The 17997-nt window shown below is 40.8% G+C and overlaps 1 protein-coding gene across 2 annotated transcripts in view; it reads left to right on the forward strand.

The window, feature by feature from the left end:
- The window catches only part of NCOA7 (nuclear receptor coactivator 7), a 78230-nt gene that overhangs the window by 25112 nt on the left and 35121 nt on the right, over positions 1–17997 (forward strand). For both annotated transcript variants that reach the window (XM_084202699.1, XM_084202700.1), the window contains exon 3: positions 12553–12806. In XM_084202699.1, the coding sequence (XP_084058825.1) occupies positions 12553–12806 (254 nt within the window). The remainder of the gene's footprint in view (positions 1–12552; positions 12807–17997) is intronic.

The raw sequence follows: 17997 nt of genomic DNA on the forward strand, positions 1-17997 counted from the left end.
CTGTTTTAAAATTAAGTCTAGCTTAAACACTGATGGAAATGTAGTATAATACTTGGCAGAAGTGTGGTTGCATGGTCGATTTTGAAGTGGTGCTGTGTAAGATGCTACTGAAAGGAGGTGGTCACACTCAGCCTTCTGGTTTTGCCATGTCTCTTATGGATGACAGAGCTGCCATCACGGAGCTGCCCCAGCATGAAGGCACCTTCCAGAAGCAGCCACCTAAAGAGATGGTACTGACTTTAGTGGTGCTGTTAATCAGCTTCTGCTCATGCTCTGAGCAATAGCAGCTGTCTTACCCCCTTTTGGCAGCGGTCCTGGTCAGCTCTCCTGTGCTTTGTACCACGGGGAGTAGGGAGTGGGCTATACAGTATTTTGAGAAGGAGAACAGTTGGCATTGTGAGCTATGTTAGAGTTTGCCGGATTGAAGAAAGCACAGGTTGATAAGAAGATAGACATGCACCCTCAGGGAAAGTGTTTCTGGCTCACAAATAAAATTGCCTGCCTTTGTATCTGCTACCAGTTGAGGCTTTTGCCTGTATGGTTTTGCCATGTGCCATGCCACATTGTATAGTCTATTTCTGCTAAGGGTGCTGCATGTTTAGGGGGAAAGGTATGAATGATACCTGCAGGAACGTGCTTTTGGAAAGGGGCAGTTTCCCCCCTCTGTCTGAGAGCCTGGAAAGCACTTGTAGCTAACTTAGGGAATTCTACTGGTAAGAGAGGAAATACTGTGGTTCTCTGTGGGAACACTGGATACCTGTCTGCTTGCACTATATCTGGACTGCTAGATGCACGTTCTGTAGTTTTTGCTGCCTGCCTTTTGGCATTAGGCTCCCCGCTCTTGCCTTCCCAAGGAAATGAAGCTTTTGCTTCTGCTGTGGACCTTTGAGCAGGGTAAGAGGCTGCGTGCATATTCCGGGTGGCCTTAGGCTCCCCATGGTAAACTCTCATGCCCTCAGTGTTAATCCAGTTTCCAGACTGTGTTTGGAAGGGATTTCTTCCACCCCACCCTGCTCCTGCAAATCTGATTATGTGGAGGTGAGTTGTAAGTGTAGGTTTTGGGTGGTTTTTTTCTGTCCTACTCTGTAGTCTGAGCAAGGAGTGTTTCCTAGCATCATCTGAAATTTGAAGATGTATGTATGCTTTAAGTCTCTCATGTTAGTCCACCAAGATCTGTGGGATTCCTCCTGTTGATTTATGTGAGAGAATATCCCAAGGAGAGCAGCAGGAGTGGTTAGGAATTTGGGGAGGAGGAAGATAATTGACCTTGTACTGGAAAACCTTTGTAACGTAAATAAGCCATAAATCAGCTCTCTGGGTGTCTTATTTTCCTGTGAGACAGCAGTTTCTGGCACAGACAACTTGTCTTGTATAACACTTAGTATACTGCTAATAACTTCAAGCTTTTGCTACTATTTTTCTGGACTGGCTATTTTTATTTCAGTAGGTGTAAGCTTAACAGCTAGCCAATCACAGGTAAGCTTTGTTTAAATTATATTATGGTTTTGGCATAACAGTGCATTTCTGTAATGGATTTTTACTTTCAGTACTGCTTCTATAAATAAATGGCTTGAAGGTGTCAATCACATGTTTCAATCAGACAATCTTTAAAAGTCAAATCTCCTCAAGCAGAAGATTTATCTGTATGTTCACTATCTGTTAGTGAACTAAATGTTAAAAAGATGATGCTGCTCTTTCCACCTAGACCCCAGCAGGTGCTGCATGTTGCAGTTCTGCTTGTGTGAGGCTAGGAAGGATTTTTTTGTTGTTACAAATACTGCCAAAACTATTTTTTTTCTTTTTTTTTTCTTTTTGGCAATCCAAAACTACAGCATATGACTCTGGTCCCATGGACAGGCGCATTGAGCAATTTCATGCATGTGAGGAACCATACTGTTAGGCGTTACAGAACAGTGAAGGCTGCTTGTGGGAGCTGAGCTGTCCAGGCACGAGTGGTGGGAGCAGGTCCAAAGCACTGTGGCTGCAGGGAGAAGTGCCAGAGCACCAGAGGGGAGGGCATGTCAGCAGCTCCCTACCCACCTGCCGTAGCAGGGGCAGCACCCAGCATGCCAGGAAGCTTTCCTTCCCAGCCCAGAAGGGAACAGACTGGTGGGCACAATGGCAGGCAGCAGGACACAGTGTCACAGAGCACCTCCCTTATCTGGCGTGGGCTGGCTGGATTTGATAGGAGGTCACTGTCCTTGAGATAGCAGGAGGCTGAAGATAGCTCCTGGCCTGCTTGTCCCCACCAGCCTCCTGCTCTGCATGTGCAGGGAGGAGGCGGCAGCACTCAGTCTCCTGCGTGTGCTGCTGCAAGGAGCAGAAGGGCTGTCCCGCAGGATTCAATCCTGGAGCACTCCAACTCCCTGCTTTCCTCAGCTTACTATTCTAGTTCAGCTACTGCCTCAAGTGCAGTGAGACCTCATGGACTTACAGGATCCAGAGAACATGGAGATAGAGCAGAGCCTCTCGTGTCTTCCCATCTTCCATCACGCTGATAGAGGGCAAGGTTTACTTACTGCTTTTTGACTTTCCCTGAAGTAATTGCTTCTTCCCCTTCCAGCCATATACATTTTGACTGCAGGTTAAAAGTTTCAGTTGAAGTGAAAATGAAAAAACGCAAATATACTTCAGGCAAAAATAAATCCATAAATAATATAATATTTGATATAAAACCCACAGAGGGGGTTTAAGAAGTAGTAATTAAAACACATTTTATCTCTGATGAGTGTAATTGAAGACCGACTGCACTAATGTAATGGTATGGCTTCTGAAAAATATCAGACCATGTCAAATTCTCATTTTAAGGTTATGCTTGTTAGAAGTTGCATTTGTACATGCCTGCCACGTGACTGTCCCACAAAGACAAGCTCTCCCTGTCTTGTCATCCTTATACCTGTGGCTAATGGCCTTTTCACTACAGTATTAAAAAGGTGGTGCCATATTATTTGTACAGAATATGGTGCAGACACCTGTTCAGGGTGTATGTTGATCATGATTCTCACTTATGAAATATCTGTTGTATGAGACAATATCAGCCATTATTCTAAACACTGAAACTACAGATTCTTTTTTATTCCTCCATGACAGCATGGCTGTGTGTCTTTTCAGAACTTTAATCCATGTTGCAATATCCTATATGAACCTGAACATTTCTTCTGTGCTGCATGCCAGTTCATGGGAAGTCTGTTCAGGAAAGCCATTAAGCTGCTCAATGTGCAAAATAGGTTGCAAGTTGAGGACAATGAATGCAAGTTGTTTGAGGACAGTGTTGAGAAATGAGATATGCATTTGGTTGGTTGAGATTTGTTTTTAGCAATTACTCTGAAATACTTTTAAAAAACCTTTTTCCACTCATGTTGCTGTGCTTTTTGCTCTAAATTTGTTCCTGAATAGATAAGTTTTCAACCTGTTTGTAGGCTTGTGCACAGCATCTCTTATACTGTGATATCCAGCTGTTACTAACAGAATTCTTGAGAATTTTATGGTGACATTTGGATAATTTTGGTTTTATTATGAAAGTTAGCATTTAAAGCCATCAGTCTGGCTTCCATTTAGTGCCTTTTTTTAAAAATAAAAAACCTTGGCCTTGTCTATTAATAATATAAATGAGAAAGTGTGGGTTTTTTCCCTTTGTGTTTTTCTTTTTTAGACTGTTTTTGTTTACAGCTGTATTAAATTGATAGTTTAATGCCATAGAGGTTGGTACAGTGATGCAGAGCACCTCGACATTTAAATGGAAATTTGCAAAGCAACTTTCTTAAGAAAAGCAAAGGCTAATGCAAAGACAGGTACTTTAAATCCAAGTCCCCTTCCTTTCTAAGATATCTCTATTATTGCTCATTTAAATAAGAAAACTGTTGAATTTTTGACTTCACTTTGGTCACTGACTTCTCAACCATAGCAGCTTTTGGGTCACCCCAACCCTTTTGGTCAGCAAACACTGACAGGTGACTTCACTTACTGAGTTGTGTCAACTTGCTCAACATTCAGATGCTTTTTATGGAGAAGACAACACTTTCTTCTCTCTCTGCTCCTGTTGGAGAAGCAGGAACAAAGTCACTGTTTCCTTTTTGCAGCAGGGGAAGCTGCTCATCTTCCAGCCCTCGGAGTGCCAATGTTTATGAAAATTTCCCATCATCAAAGCACCTTTTTTGGATAAGTGGGAAGAATCTGCCATGACCACTTCAGTGTTCCAGTCCAGAGGTCTGTTGGGCATGATGTGCTGTGTGCCTGGCTTGGCTTTCTGGCACCCTCTCTTTACTGGTCTCAAGTAACATAACAGAGGCATTTGCTTGACAAGCCCTTCCATCTCAGCAGAGCGCCTGCTTGGAGGAGCAGTCTGGCCTCTGCTTACAAAAGGCTGCCTCCTTTTGTGTTGACACCAGTGCTAGCACAGCCAAGTGGGATCTAATGGGGGAGTGATCCAGTTTTGAAAAATTTATTCATGTATTGGTCCTTTGGCTGGGTTGCCTTTAACCTACATAGTTTCCCAGATCTGGTTGCTGTGCAGCTGCAACAAATGGGTTTGTGCAGGAATGGGGACAGCTCCTGGGGCCAGAATCAGTGGAGAGCAGAGAGGCACCTTCTTTTGCTAACAGAAGTGACTTAAAGGTGCTTCTTTAGCTACAGGCTTTGAAACAAGTCTCCTTTTCCTCAAATAGTGTGTAGCTCTGGAGGTTTGCTGTGCTTTTTGCCTCCTTACTGTTGCACTCCCCATTCTTGGTTTCTGCTGGGGGCCAGGCATGGATGCTGAAGCATGAAGGGCGGGGAAAAATAAAGGGAGTGCCTGCAGGTATCCTTCAAGAGCCTGCCCACATGTGTGCAGCCTTCTAACAGTTTGCCATGTAGATTCCTTCCGAGAAAAAAAGCAAACAAGCTCTAAAACCAAAACAAACTGACCAAATCACCGAAGCTGAAAGACACTTTGCTATCCCTGTCACTGTGTTCTCCGTGGCCCTGCCATGATGAATTTTCATATTGGCTCTTTACCTTTTACATCTTTGGCAAACAACATGCCTAAGAGATTTATTTTTGTCTGCATTTCACTTTTATCTGAATGTCATTCTTGAAGGAATTTAATTTGGTATCTTTGGTACTTCTCATATAAGAAATCCTAAGATAGCACTCCTTGAGGAGTTTTTTTTTCCTGAAGGTGGTCTACAGCTACATTACTGCTGCATGATGTATGGCACATTTCCTGTGGGTTTCGCTGTAAATGACCATTGATTTTCACCTACCGTTTTATTGCTTCCTTGTGGATGTTTATTGCCATTTGAGTCACTGAGCACTAAATTTCTTTCTGTTTTCAGGCAGTTTAATCAATACTAAAACTGCTTTCTATTATCAGGAAATTTTGTTACATGGGTGATCTGAGAAAGTGGGTGTGGAGCAACCTCTGTATGGAGCAGCAGACATCCCCCAGAGCTTTCCATGCACTGTGTTGTTGCCTTTGGGATTGTTCTCAATTCTTGCATTTTGTTTCCCTATGTTAATTAAATATTAATGATAAAAGGCCTTCCTCTTTTTTTCATGGAATTTGGGTTTTATGAAGAGTGCTCAGTTGAGGCAGGGAGTGAGGAGTTTACCAAAACTTTGGAGAAACTTGAGATGCGTCAGCCAGCCTGATGAGCTTATTGTCCTCATCAAAATAAAAAAAAGTTTGGTGTGACTCCTTCTGTGCAGCTTCTCTGTGACATCCTCCCTTGCTGTGTAAGTGCAGTTCCCTTTTCCTTGCAGTTTCACTGAGCTGATGTGGAGGGGCTGGCATTCAGTGGGGGAGGGTGGTTGGGGCCAGCACTGTCTGGAGGTGACAGGGCAGGGCCAGTGCAGGCAGAATGTCTTCTTGAGCTACTTCCAGAAGAATTCCCGGCATGTGTAGGAGTCCTTTGGGGTGATGAATGAACGCCACAGTAGGAGAGAGTGTCTGGCACTGTCAGCAGACGAAAGCGGGAGGAGCACCATGGCAGTGTGCAGTGTTAAAAATCAAGTTGGTTTTTGTGACAAAATAGTTCTGTGGTGCTGCTCTGACTGAATAAGCCTATTAAGTGAACTTCTGGCAAAGTTAAAGGAGTCATCTGAAGAGAATGACTTCTTCATTTTGCCTTCTGCCTAAGGCTGTTCTTTGAGAGCTTGCAGTAACTAAGGTTGTAAGGGAGAGAATCAAATAGATGTCTAAAGCAAGCAAAATAGCTTTCCAGAATCCTTTTCCTATGGAAAAGATTTTATTAAATTGTTGTCATAGCAACCAAGTGCTGAATAGATCACAATGTCTTTTGCTAAGTAAACACAAAAGATGGGGATACTTTTGCCTTTGAAAATGGAAAGTTTGTTGAGGTGTGTGGGAACACCGTAGACTTAAATTTAGGAAAACTAAACATTTCTGACAGGTCTGTGTGAACCCTCTTTGAGTTCTTCCCAGGGAAACAGGGATTATTCCCTCCCCCTAAATAAACATGTTAGATGAGATATTTAAAATTCCCTGATCTAAGTCAGAAAACTGGGGAGGGCAGATTAACATATTTTGCTTTATCTAAGAACTCATCAGAAAGTGTAGTGTCTTTAAAATTCCAGAACAATTTTAGTACACATCCTCCCCTCCACATTACAGATGATGAAACAGATGTAGTAACTTGGTTTTTAAGTTAATGGCCATATTGGGAAGAAAACAGACACACTCTGGATTGTCAGTACAGCACTTCACTCTGGAGCATGCCAGCTTTCTTGAGCATTGCTGCTGGCTGACCATCTGTGAAGCCTGGTGCTGGTACTTGCTGTCAATCAGTAACAGGAGCTCCAATAAAAGTGGAAATTTCCAGCTTTGACCTGTGCTACTAACATCAGAGCTTTCAGGTGGTGTTTTTTGTCCTTTGGAATGACCAGGTTATGGACACTTTTGAGTGTCTGCAACCACTATAATGCAGCTACATGGTTATCCTTGATAACTTTTTCAGAATTGATTTTTTTGTAGTTTTTTTAATCTCTCTGTGGAAGATATAAAGATATAAATATATAAAGATATTCTTTAAATATCTGGCAAAAGATGTGTTCTCTCCCTTATATTTGCCTTAATAGTCTGTTTTAATAGTAAACACACAGCCTTGTGGCTTGCTTGTTTCCAAAACAGGACATGTGCCAGCCTGAAATGGCTGGTGTTCCATGGAGTGTGATTCCTTGTGGGGGGGATGCTGTTCAGTTTTAGGAAGATTTCTGGGGGTGAATGGCTTTGTATTTGTTTCTGTGCTGAAGTGAAAGTGGGAAGGTCTGGGTGAAGTGTTACGGTCTGCCAAGCAGTCTGACTTCCTTTGGCTTTGCAAGCAGCAATGATTTATTTTGTCTGAGATTTGCTTATTCTTCAGGTTCCATGGGATGGGATGAGAGCAGGGCCATGCCTGGAGCTGGCTGAGTCGTGCTGGCACTGAGCTGGGTGAAGGGGAGAGGGGTGATCTGTGCAGGCTGGGAGAGAAGGACTGATTAAGATCAGACCAGTGGGTGACTAATGGAGATTTCTGTCAGATTTCTGTAGGTAGGTAGGGGTGTTTTTTTGACATGACATTTGATTTATTTAGCTCTTCTGAATGGGTGGAGAAAGGCATGGAGGGTAGAAAGAAGCTAGTATATATTATAATCAGTGCAGAGATTTAAATTAAGATTAAAATTATTAATTCTGAAGTAAATAATTGGGGTGCATATAATTTTTATATAAAAGGAATCTTAATGGGAACAAAACAGATTAAGGTGTTTGAAGTGTTTTAAAGGGTTTTTTTGTAATCTTATTGTATATATGCATAGATAGGTTTTTTAAAATGGTATTTGAGGAACATGATCTGTTTGTGCTCTGCAGGATGTTAAGATGATTGTATGCCAGATATCAAGGCACATTTTAGAGGATGCACATTGTGGAAAATATCCAAAAAGGAAAACTTTGTCTTGTCAGCTGAAAGATAAAAAGATTTCTTCTCCCTTCCCCCTTCTTTTGTTTATATTTTTGGAGGGCCACTTTATTAGATGCTTTTGTTTCTAAAGCAAGAATTGTTCATTGTGTATGATCTTTATTAATCTAATACATCATAAAAAACATGCCTTACTATCACAGGAGTGTTTTAGAACATCCTGTGATAAGGACCTAGTGCTCTTTGACTGTGATATTATGTATATTGAATTGTCTGTTAGACACCTCTATTGAATAAATGCTAAGCATAACAAAATGAAATTTCTAGGAAAGAAGTTACTGTTGGATTTCCATGTCTTTATTATCTCAGTGTCAGAGTTGCTTTACTGGTTGCTTGTAGTTCCTAGTGGAAGTTGGCAGATAAATCACCCCTGTTTTCTCTGAGCAGTTTTTTTTTTACCCTAACCACCTGCCTTGTAAGTGTAATGGGAAATTTAGGCTGTTTTATTGTAAAAATTAGTTATTTGCCTTTCAGAGGCAGTCACATACAGTTGGGTCTGTAAGATGAAGTAGGCCATTTCTTGGAATGCTTCCTAGCTCTTTTCCTGTAAGTCAGTGCTCAAAGTATTAAGCAGTCACTTGCAAATTAATTTAAGTAAGTGCTGCTAACCTTGCATTTTTACCTGCCTTCTCTGAAATTGTTTCCATTTCAGATCATTAGTCTTTATTAAATTAAATGATCTTTGGATTGCAGTAAGTTTTGCTTTTGCTGGCAAACTTTGTATTTGGACAAACTTAGAAAATGCTTTACTGGTTGTTGCTCAGAAAGCACTTGAGGGGCTGGAAACGGATCCCCCTCCCAGAAGAAATGTTTTGCCTGTCAGAATCAACTAGCTTGAAAAATGTTATCTGGTGTCTAAATAAAATTACAGATGTGTAAGACTTTCGTCATAAACAGGAGTGTTTTTGCAGATAAGATGTTTGTTTATCCTACCCTCCCTGTTTCTTTCTTTTTCTTTCTTCCCCCAGCAGCTTTCTTTGTGGAACACAACGTATCCATCAACTGATACTGAAAGCCAAGCATTTTCTGCAGCAACACTTTATGAATTCACTGTATGCCTCTTGTTTTGCCTGAAAGGCTGATTTAATTGCAGAACAAGATCTGACTGAGGGGTTTAATTTTTTTTGTTGTTCAGCTCCCTTTTTCTTTCACAGCTATTAGGACAAAACTGAACGTTAGATTTGTTCACAGACATCCCCCCTTAGAAACTGACCAAACCCACTCAAAATCTTCCAAAGTAGTTGAAAAAAGAAATAATTCAACAAATTAGGTTCTTAAAACCATCGTCCATAGCAGCTCTTATCAGGAAGGTTGGGAAATACGTGAGAGAAGAGTAGATTTGACTTTCAGCCCCTACCTTCATTAGGAGATGATGGGTTTGAAATCTGAGCGGGAGAAGGACCGGCAGCTTGTGTGGGGTGTACAGGTCTGTGTGAGAGAAGGGTGAGTGGAGGCTGAGGGAGGTTCCTCAAGGGAATGGAGTTTAAGATGCAGTAAATCCTTCATCTGTGCTCTTCACAGCCCAGTCTGCTGCACTGTACCAAGTGTGCATTAATAATGAATTGCCTTGTGTGTATGCAGGGCTTTGCTTTACTAAGAGGGTGCATAATGTCAGAAAGAATACTAGGTTTGAAGCTGCCATTATGGCTTTAAATGCTGTTGAAGGCTTGTTTTGGTTCCTTGATATATTACAGGCAAAGCTTTTCAGGAGTGGTGAATTGGAGGGTAATTTGGTAATTTTTACCAGGCTTTAGAGACCTCAGGAAGAATCGTCTTAAAAGCAGAGATCATAACCCTAGACAGAGTTGCAGTTACTCTGAGTCCTGTCTGGAATGTCATGGATGCTTGGTCTTAATTTAGTCTTTTTTCCTAGTGCCAAGATTAGCACTTTTGGAGTTGGATGGTCATGGCCTTGAAACAGAGCGGTGGGCAGAAGGAGTAAGCTTGGCACCGTCTCTAAAGCTGCCATGGTGATGGAATAGAAATATGGTGTCCCCAGACCCTTGATCACTTGGACCTGAAGTACCAGGGGCACTGTCCATTCACAGCAGCAGCAGCAGCAGCAGCTGTGTGCTGGGGATGCTGTACATTGTGTAATGAGCCCCCAGTGTGCTGTAGGAGTGGGAGTGCAGCAGGATTAAACACTGAGGACAAGAACCAGTCAGTTGCATTGCAGTGAGCCAGTTCAGACTCTCAGCTTTCCTTTTTTCTATCACTAATGGACCAGTGCTGGTTTAGCTCTTCATTCTAAAAGTTGCTAGGGGCATCTTTGAACACTCCAGTTCAAATGAGAATGTTTTAAGGAACGTACTGACAGGAGCTGTTAGTATTGTCACAAGGACTGTTGACCTCTAAAGAGGTTTTACTCTTTATTCTTTTTTTCTCCCTGCCAGAAAGGGTTCTATGTTTCCACTAGTGGCTCTCCTGTTGTTTTGAGATACTACATTCATACTACAGAAAGCTTACTAAACAATTTGTGATCAAAACAAATAGACTGTGAATCTCTAGACAGAAGTGTCTGCTGCAGCGTGAGTAGAAATGGGGTGCCAGTGGATGTTTGCTAGTTCTCATCTACTGAAGCAGGTGACTTGGGTGTCCTGTGATATGCACACACAGAGGAAGGTCATTGAGTCACTGGAGTCAAAAGTCAGGAATGTGGCTCATTTAGAAGTCTGTTATTGGGTATAACCATGGTAAGACTATGTCATTTCAGCATAGAGGGCTGCGTTGCAAGATTTACACCAGAGCTAAATATACACATTGTGCATGCAAAGTGTTTGTAAGTTTGTGATTGCTACAGCAGCCTTTTAGAAGGGCTGTGGCTTACTAGTTAAAAATAAGCCTCCTTTGCATATGCAAATTTTAATTAGTCTAGTTTAACACTTAGTCAGTTTAAACACTTTATTTGTTATATAGATCTAGTCACTTTTATCTTTTCTAAATCCCTGTATGGTGTTTTCATGTAGTCAGGACTGAATCCATAAATTTCATATACAGTAATTGTCCCTTGTTGGGCAGAGCATGAGCTTCTACTACTAGTTGTCTGACAGATCTGTGGGTCTGAATGAATGGGAAACACAACATCTTCACTGGGTTGGCTGTAGGATGTGAACCTTCCTATTTTGGGAAGCAAATGTGAATTGTGTACAAAGAAATATGTGTACATACATGTGTGATAGACATAGTTTGTAAAACAGTATTTTGAAATGTTTCCCTGGAAAGCGTTGGTCACATGTAGTCTGAGAAACTGACCCTTCTTAGTCTAAGCATTCTGAACTTGGAACTGGTTTTAGTATTTTATTTTTTAAAAAAAGATGTGTAGCCCAAAATGTCTTCCTAAGATTTGCAATTGTTCTGTGTACGTATTTTTATGTTGTGGTCTAAAACAATGAAAAGCATATAAACATAAAAGATGGAAAAAAGAATCTCTGAAATTTCTGCATTGTATTAATAACTTGTTGTATTAAGTTTTCACTTACGTAAGCTACTGCTGTGAGCTCATGAGACCTTCTCCCATTTGTGGTGACTCACTGGTTGTCTGTATTTTCTATGCATAATTCTTCCTGTGCACAAAGCAAAGTTTTTGGCATCAACAATATAAATATACTACTCACTCCCTTAGGTACCTTGTAACCAATAAGTTAATGTGGTGAAGAGAAGGAGCATTAGATAGATTAGTTTTTCATTTTGGATGGTTTGAGTCAGTGATTAACTGGGAGCTATTTTAGTGACAGTGACCCTCAACCCATAAAGTCAGTCTTCGCTCTCACTAAGTAAACTCAGTGCTATAGATGGTGATTTAGCAGAAAATTCTGTGTTAGGATTCCTGAAGCATCTTTCTCACTTGATCTGTGCTTTAAGGAGTCTTCTAAAAAGAAAATACTCTTGTTGCTATAGTGATAAGTTGGAAGATCTATAGGCAGCTCATGAAAATTTCTCTCAGAAGAAATCTAGGCAGCTGGAAAATATTCTGGCACAAGCAGTTTGTGGCCAGGTTGATAATGTTGCAGAAGGAGCTCCTGGGTGACACCAGGAGTACCAGCTAATGTGGGTTGTGCCAGAACAGCTGTGGAGTAGCATGAGTGGCCTCTAAGAGATAACCTTGGACAAAATGGAAAAAAATAACAAGTTTATACGAGAACAGATGGTTTTATAAAGCAGGAGCAGCGGACTGTGGAATTGTTGTTAGCTGTTGTGTTATAGTACATTGTGATCTGAGGTTTTATTTTGTACCAAGCTTCATCTTGAAAACATTAATTCAGTACCTTGTTTTTACATTTAAATGTATGATCCTTTTAAAAATCCCCAGTTTTTCAATGGTTTGTTTATTTGTTTTTCTTTGTTCCTTCTTCTCAGTAAACAACAGTAAAAACTGTTATTCTTGAGAAGGTATCCTTGAGATTATGATATAATGGAAGAAAGAGTATAAGGTAGCATCATCTAAGTTACCAAGTTACTGATGCCAAGTGTGTGATTTTTAAAGGGTTGTAAGGAATTCTGATATTAAGTTAATTTTTTAAAAGATCAGTTTAGAAAGTGAGTTTACTTGTCTCTAGAGGTTGGCTAAATCTTAATGTGGGTCTCTCTTCTTTATGCACAGTTTGAAAAAGAAAAGGCAAGTCAAACAAACCACTGAGACTGTGTCTGCCAATTCCCCTGGATCTCCTGTTTCCAAAACACCTTCTGAGAAAGATGATGAAAGTAAAGTTATTTTGGAGCAAATCAGTTCCTCTGAAGACAACTGCAAATTTCCTGGGGAAAAGGAAACTGCTCCAGATAAGGAAAAGAAGAAGAAAAAGTACAATCAACTGAAAGACATCAGACGCACAGAACTTAAAAGATACTATAGTACTGGTGAGTTATATTAATGCTGTAGTGTTTTAAAAGATGTTTGTTTTGGTATCTTGCTAATGTATTTTTCCCATATTCTGTAGGCTTTTCTTAAAAGGATAATTAACTTTGGATATCCTTCCTAGAAAAGCAATAGAATTATATAGTTGAAAATATCTGGTACTAACTTAAACCTTGCATTCTCACAAAAATACCTTTATCTTGTTTCTCAGTTCTAAAACTCAGTACTGTTATAGGCAGCAGTTAGTTTATTATTGCATTTTATTTTAGTTCTTTTTAAGATTAGTCTTCAGTGTTTTATGGGGTTCAGTTTTTTTGGTAGGGCTATTTCTTTCATAAATTGATGTATACATATTCATGTTTGTCTGTTGAAGTGCAAGGAAGTAAGTAAATTAACTACATATTTTTAAACAAGATGTCAAAGGGCTTGTATGATGGCTTGTTTCCCCCTCACCCCCCCAGCTGTCTAAGTAACTCAATTAATTATAAATTCCTTTTTAGATTTCTTTTTTCAAGTACTTGAGAAAAAAATATTTTTACATTAATATATGAAGTGAGTAATATACACATCTGTGTTTCTGGATTGTAATTTGTTAGATACTCTTAAAGGATTTTAGATATTATTTATATGATACGATTTAGAAATAGATATAGGATTTAGATATGATTTACTTCTCATTCCAGATTTTGTCTTGGTATTTTGTTGGAATGAATTCTGAGATTTGGAGAACTCTGGTTCCATGATGTAAGGAATTCTTTCCCAAAGAGAAGAAATGGAACAGAAAACTTTAGCTATCCTCAAAGCAGGCTTCTTTACTGCTCACACAGTGTGTGCATGGATGGCTGACTTCTAAGGAGGAGTCTTATTTTAGCATAAAAAAAGGAAATCTGCACTGAATGAAACTCTTATGTGTTGAGTGGTCATGCAGACTAGCCCACAAGTGAAGAGCACCTTTTATGAGGCAGTATGGGCCTTGCCATAGGGAAAATAACCCTGGAGTAATGCTTTCTGGGGTTTACAGTGATATATTGATCAGGCTGTAACTTCTGGCAGATTTGAATGTCATGAAATCGATAATTTGAGAACTAAAAGAACTTTCTTCTCTCTCTGTGAAGTTCTGACCACACTGTTCTGGAAATAAAATCTGTAAAAGGAAAACAGGAGAGCAGTTAATGAACAAACCTGTAAATTCTTTCTGCTTTGGTAGTATGATGATATAAAAAACCCCAAACACACCAAAATATAAACTTCTGCTGCATTCCTGTAAAGTGCTTCTACTAGAAGCACTTGTTGGTTTGTACCTAGAGGAACTTAGGGGTTTGTGACCTAGGTGAATTTTGTTTCTCAAGTTTTTCAGGAGTTAAATTTAAAAATTCTGCAACAGTTGGCTCTTGGGGTGGTGAGATGGGGGGCAATGGGATCACTCTGTGTCACTGAAGAATGTGGCTGTGCTAGCTCAGGAAAATGTAAAGGTGTGTTTGATGTCTTTGAATTGTATTTGCAATCAGTGCAAACTCAGGTTTCACTTATGTCTGTTTTGTAAGTGTTCCCTGGTTTCATGTGGATTGGCATCATGACAGGGTGACTTGAAATGCTACTTATCATCATGTAGGTGTGCAGAGTTTCTGGGTTCTGCAGAAATACAGAATTTCTGTTGAGAAATAATTTAATGCTGCTGTTGAGTTCAGCACAGACTCAACTGGCAAAATCCAGAAAGAGAAAAACCTCCTCCTTGTTTAAATGCCTTCCTTTTGGTTGTTCCTAAAGGCTTTTACCCAACCCGAGCACCAAATTGCAGAAGTGAAAGTTAGCATAGAGGCAGAAAAGAGTTGATTGTGTAACAAGTGCAGTAGCTCCATGTGCAACTTTCAAAATGAAGTCGTTTCAGTAGAATTGTTAGTTGCCATGGCACTGGACTACATGGACTACTGCCTTCACCCACTGCAGCTCTAGCTCACAGGGTTACCTGCTCAGCTGTTTGTCACTGCTGCTCTCCAGAAAGCTGCCACCTTTGCCAATACCCTGAGTGGTGTCTGAGAGCTGTCTGCACAGCCACAGCAGTCTGAAAGAACTGGATTTGTTTAAGTAGTTTTGCCTTTTACCTGCACGTGGCGTGGCAGAGGACAAACCCATCTGTCTCGCTGAGCTGAGTTCTGCCAGGTGTACATTCAGCAATTCTCTGCTGGAAGATGTGTCAGCTGCAGTGGTGGGAAGGTACTGCCAATCTGTAAAGACTTTATCTTTTCATTGTTGATATACTTTCATATGAAAGTGTCTGAGAGGGATTATCCATGCACATACCTCTGTCTTAATTATTTAATGTCAGGGATACATATACCTCATTTCCCTCTCCCCCCCTCCCCTTTTTTTCCCCTCTGACTTGTCCCGTTATTGATGTTTTGCAAATGCCCTGACTAAAAAGCATGCACTGTCTCTCTGTTAACCATTTTTCTATTTATGTTTTCTAAAGGGTTTGGGAGTTTTGGTGTCTGTTTCTGCCCAACTATGCAGCTTTGACTAATGTCTGGAACATGGTAGGGGGGTTGGAGCTGGATGATTTTTAAGGTCCCTTTCAACTTAAACAGTTCTATAATTCTAACTTTATGAAAATCTGACACAATAATTACTTCTTTTTTCCTTAAATGCTTTCTGCACTTTATAAAAATGTTTAACTTTCCTCAGAAGGAAAATTTATTAAATGTAGCACCAGCCTTGCATATTCCCATGATACAACCAAGCTTTGTGGCTTAATGGAGGTTCTGTCATTAGATGATTTGAGTCCAGAGGAGTTGTGTCTGTCAGTCTAACAGAATGAAGACCACTGTCCTCTGAATAATCTCCCTTTCATAAATCCTTCTTTATTTATTGTTCTAAAAGATGGGGGCAGGAACATAACATCTCATTATAACTTGTTCCTTGCACACCACATCCCTTCATTAGAGGCTTGTGAATGTGTTTACCTTTTTGAATTTGCAAATGCAGTGACATCCTGACTCCCACATTGAATGCTGAGCTTTTTAATAGATTTTAATCACTTTTTAATAGATTCCTGCAGGCACCAATGCTGTCAGTGGGATTTTGTTGACTCAGTAAATTCCTCTTCTCCGGTGGAAGGACTAACACAGCTTCTGAAGGCTGTGCAGGACTGGAGGTGGTTATCCCTGCCAAGCTTTGTACAGAAGATAGTGGTTAAGAGGCTTGGCTTGTTTGAGGAAGGTGGGTGCAGCGAGGAGCTCCTGCCCTGCATCCAGGTATGGTGTTGTGTTAATGCCAGCAGCCGGCGGGCGGCACCGCCGAGCCAAGGAGGAGGAGGAGGAGGAAGGACCTGGTGCGACTGGGGCATCCTCTAGGAAGGGATCCTCCAGCGTCCTTCTCCCAGCCAAGAGTGTTCAGTCCAGCATATGGGCTTACACTGTGGCGGCGCCCTTACACATAACCTGATGGTACACAGGAATGATCATCTTCCTCGAGGCACTGCGAAGCGGCTGAACAGCTCCTACTGCCAGAAAGTTTCTCCAGTGTAGCCTCATAGCTTCCTTTCCTCTGAGCACTTGCACTGTTCTTCAGTGGGTCTGTGGTTCCGTAATAATCTGCAACATTCAGTCTCCAAATCTCATCCTGTAGGATGTATCATTGCCTTGCAGATACAGCCCTTGCTCTCTTGCCTTCAGACAGCAGAGATGCTATTACTGCGGATTGTTTTTCCAAAAGATCAATGGAAATAGCACTCCTTTCTCTGTATTCTTGCCACATCTTTTGGCTTTTGTGGCAATCAGCTTCGTGACTTTGTCTCACTCTTTCTGCTGTTGTTGCTGCAGTAAACAGCTTTCAGACCTCCGGGGGATAGGTCTGTCTGGCACAGTACAGTGGTTGCATAGGTGCTCTGGCTGCTGTACTTGGTGCCCAGGATGCTCTCCTCTTCTTCTGGGGATAACCCAGCTGACCTACTTTTGCAGCTTGGCTTCTTGGTTTTGATGTGCTGTCTCTGGGAAGCCTGTTTTTATTGAAAGATAGATTTTTATTGAAGATAAGAAAGAAACCACAACTTCCTGTCAGGAGCTGCTGAACTGGATGAAAACATTTGTGTTGTGCCACTGAAGACACTGAGACAGGTAAAAGTGTGAGCTTCTGAAAGCAAGCAGTGTAACAGTGGTCAAAAGCTACACTTAATTTCATCCACGTATTTATTCCAGCATGATATAATGTGTATTTTTTATCAGATGTGCATAATATTCCTAGATTGCACTCATTTTGCTTGAAAACTTAAGCAGGCAACAGATGTGAGGAATTGGTCTCAATTAAAGAATATGTCATAAAGAAAAATTTGGTTTAGGTGGCTTGTCCCTTATCACAGAGTTACTTTTGTCAACAACATAAAATCCAGCTGACTAGCCTATCACTGTGCTCTGTAATCATCCTTTACCATTCACTGCAGGGTGTTCAATTCCTGCAGGAGTGGGAGGTGAGGGTAACAAACCCCCTTCTTAATGTAGCTCTGATTTACATGAAAACAAGCAAGACTCCTAAACACCATGAGAAGGAAAGTGGTATTTGTCCATTTAATGAGAGAGTATATCACACATTGAGCAGGAGGTGCCAGAGTATCTCCCTAGGGGCAGAAAGCAGATGCCTTTTTTTTGACTTGTCCTCCCTGGCATCCCTTAGCAGGGAGTGATGCAGGAGCAGTGCAGTGTGTGTGCAGTTACCAAGCCTCTGAATGTTCTGGGTAAATGACCAAGAACAAATTTTAGTAAGTAAAGCAGAGAGGACATAACAATTTCCATTGCTCATTACGTGGTGAGATTGGCCCTGACTGGCACAAAAACATCAGAGGCAGCTCCCATCATACCAGAAATACTTTCTTTCAAAGATGAAAGTTGCTTGCAATGCAGTGAAAATTTATAGAGAATTTAATTGTAATGAAATGGTAGACACTTCCTGAGCACACATTGCAAAATAGTTAGGTCATCTGCTAAGTAGGCTTAATCTGAAGTGGACTTTTCAATACATTTTGAGTTCAAAGTGGAAATTTCCTTCTGCTTATGAGTCCTGGTTTTGTCTTTTGTATTACCTGGTACAGAACAGAAGATGCAGTTGAGGACCTAATTCAGGTGCTACTCATAAAAGAAGAAGAAAGAATTAAAAAAATAAAAGAGAAAATCCATACAAATTTTTGCTTGTAGCTAGCTAACT

The sequence above is a fragment of the Fringilla coelebs genome (assembly GCF_963513975.1).
Source record: "Fringilla coelebs genome assembly, chromosome: 3".
Lineage (NCBI taxonomy): Eukaryota > Metazoa > Chordata > Aves > Passeriformes > Fringillidae > Fringilla > Fringilla coelebs.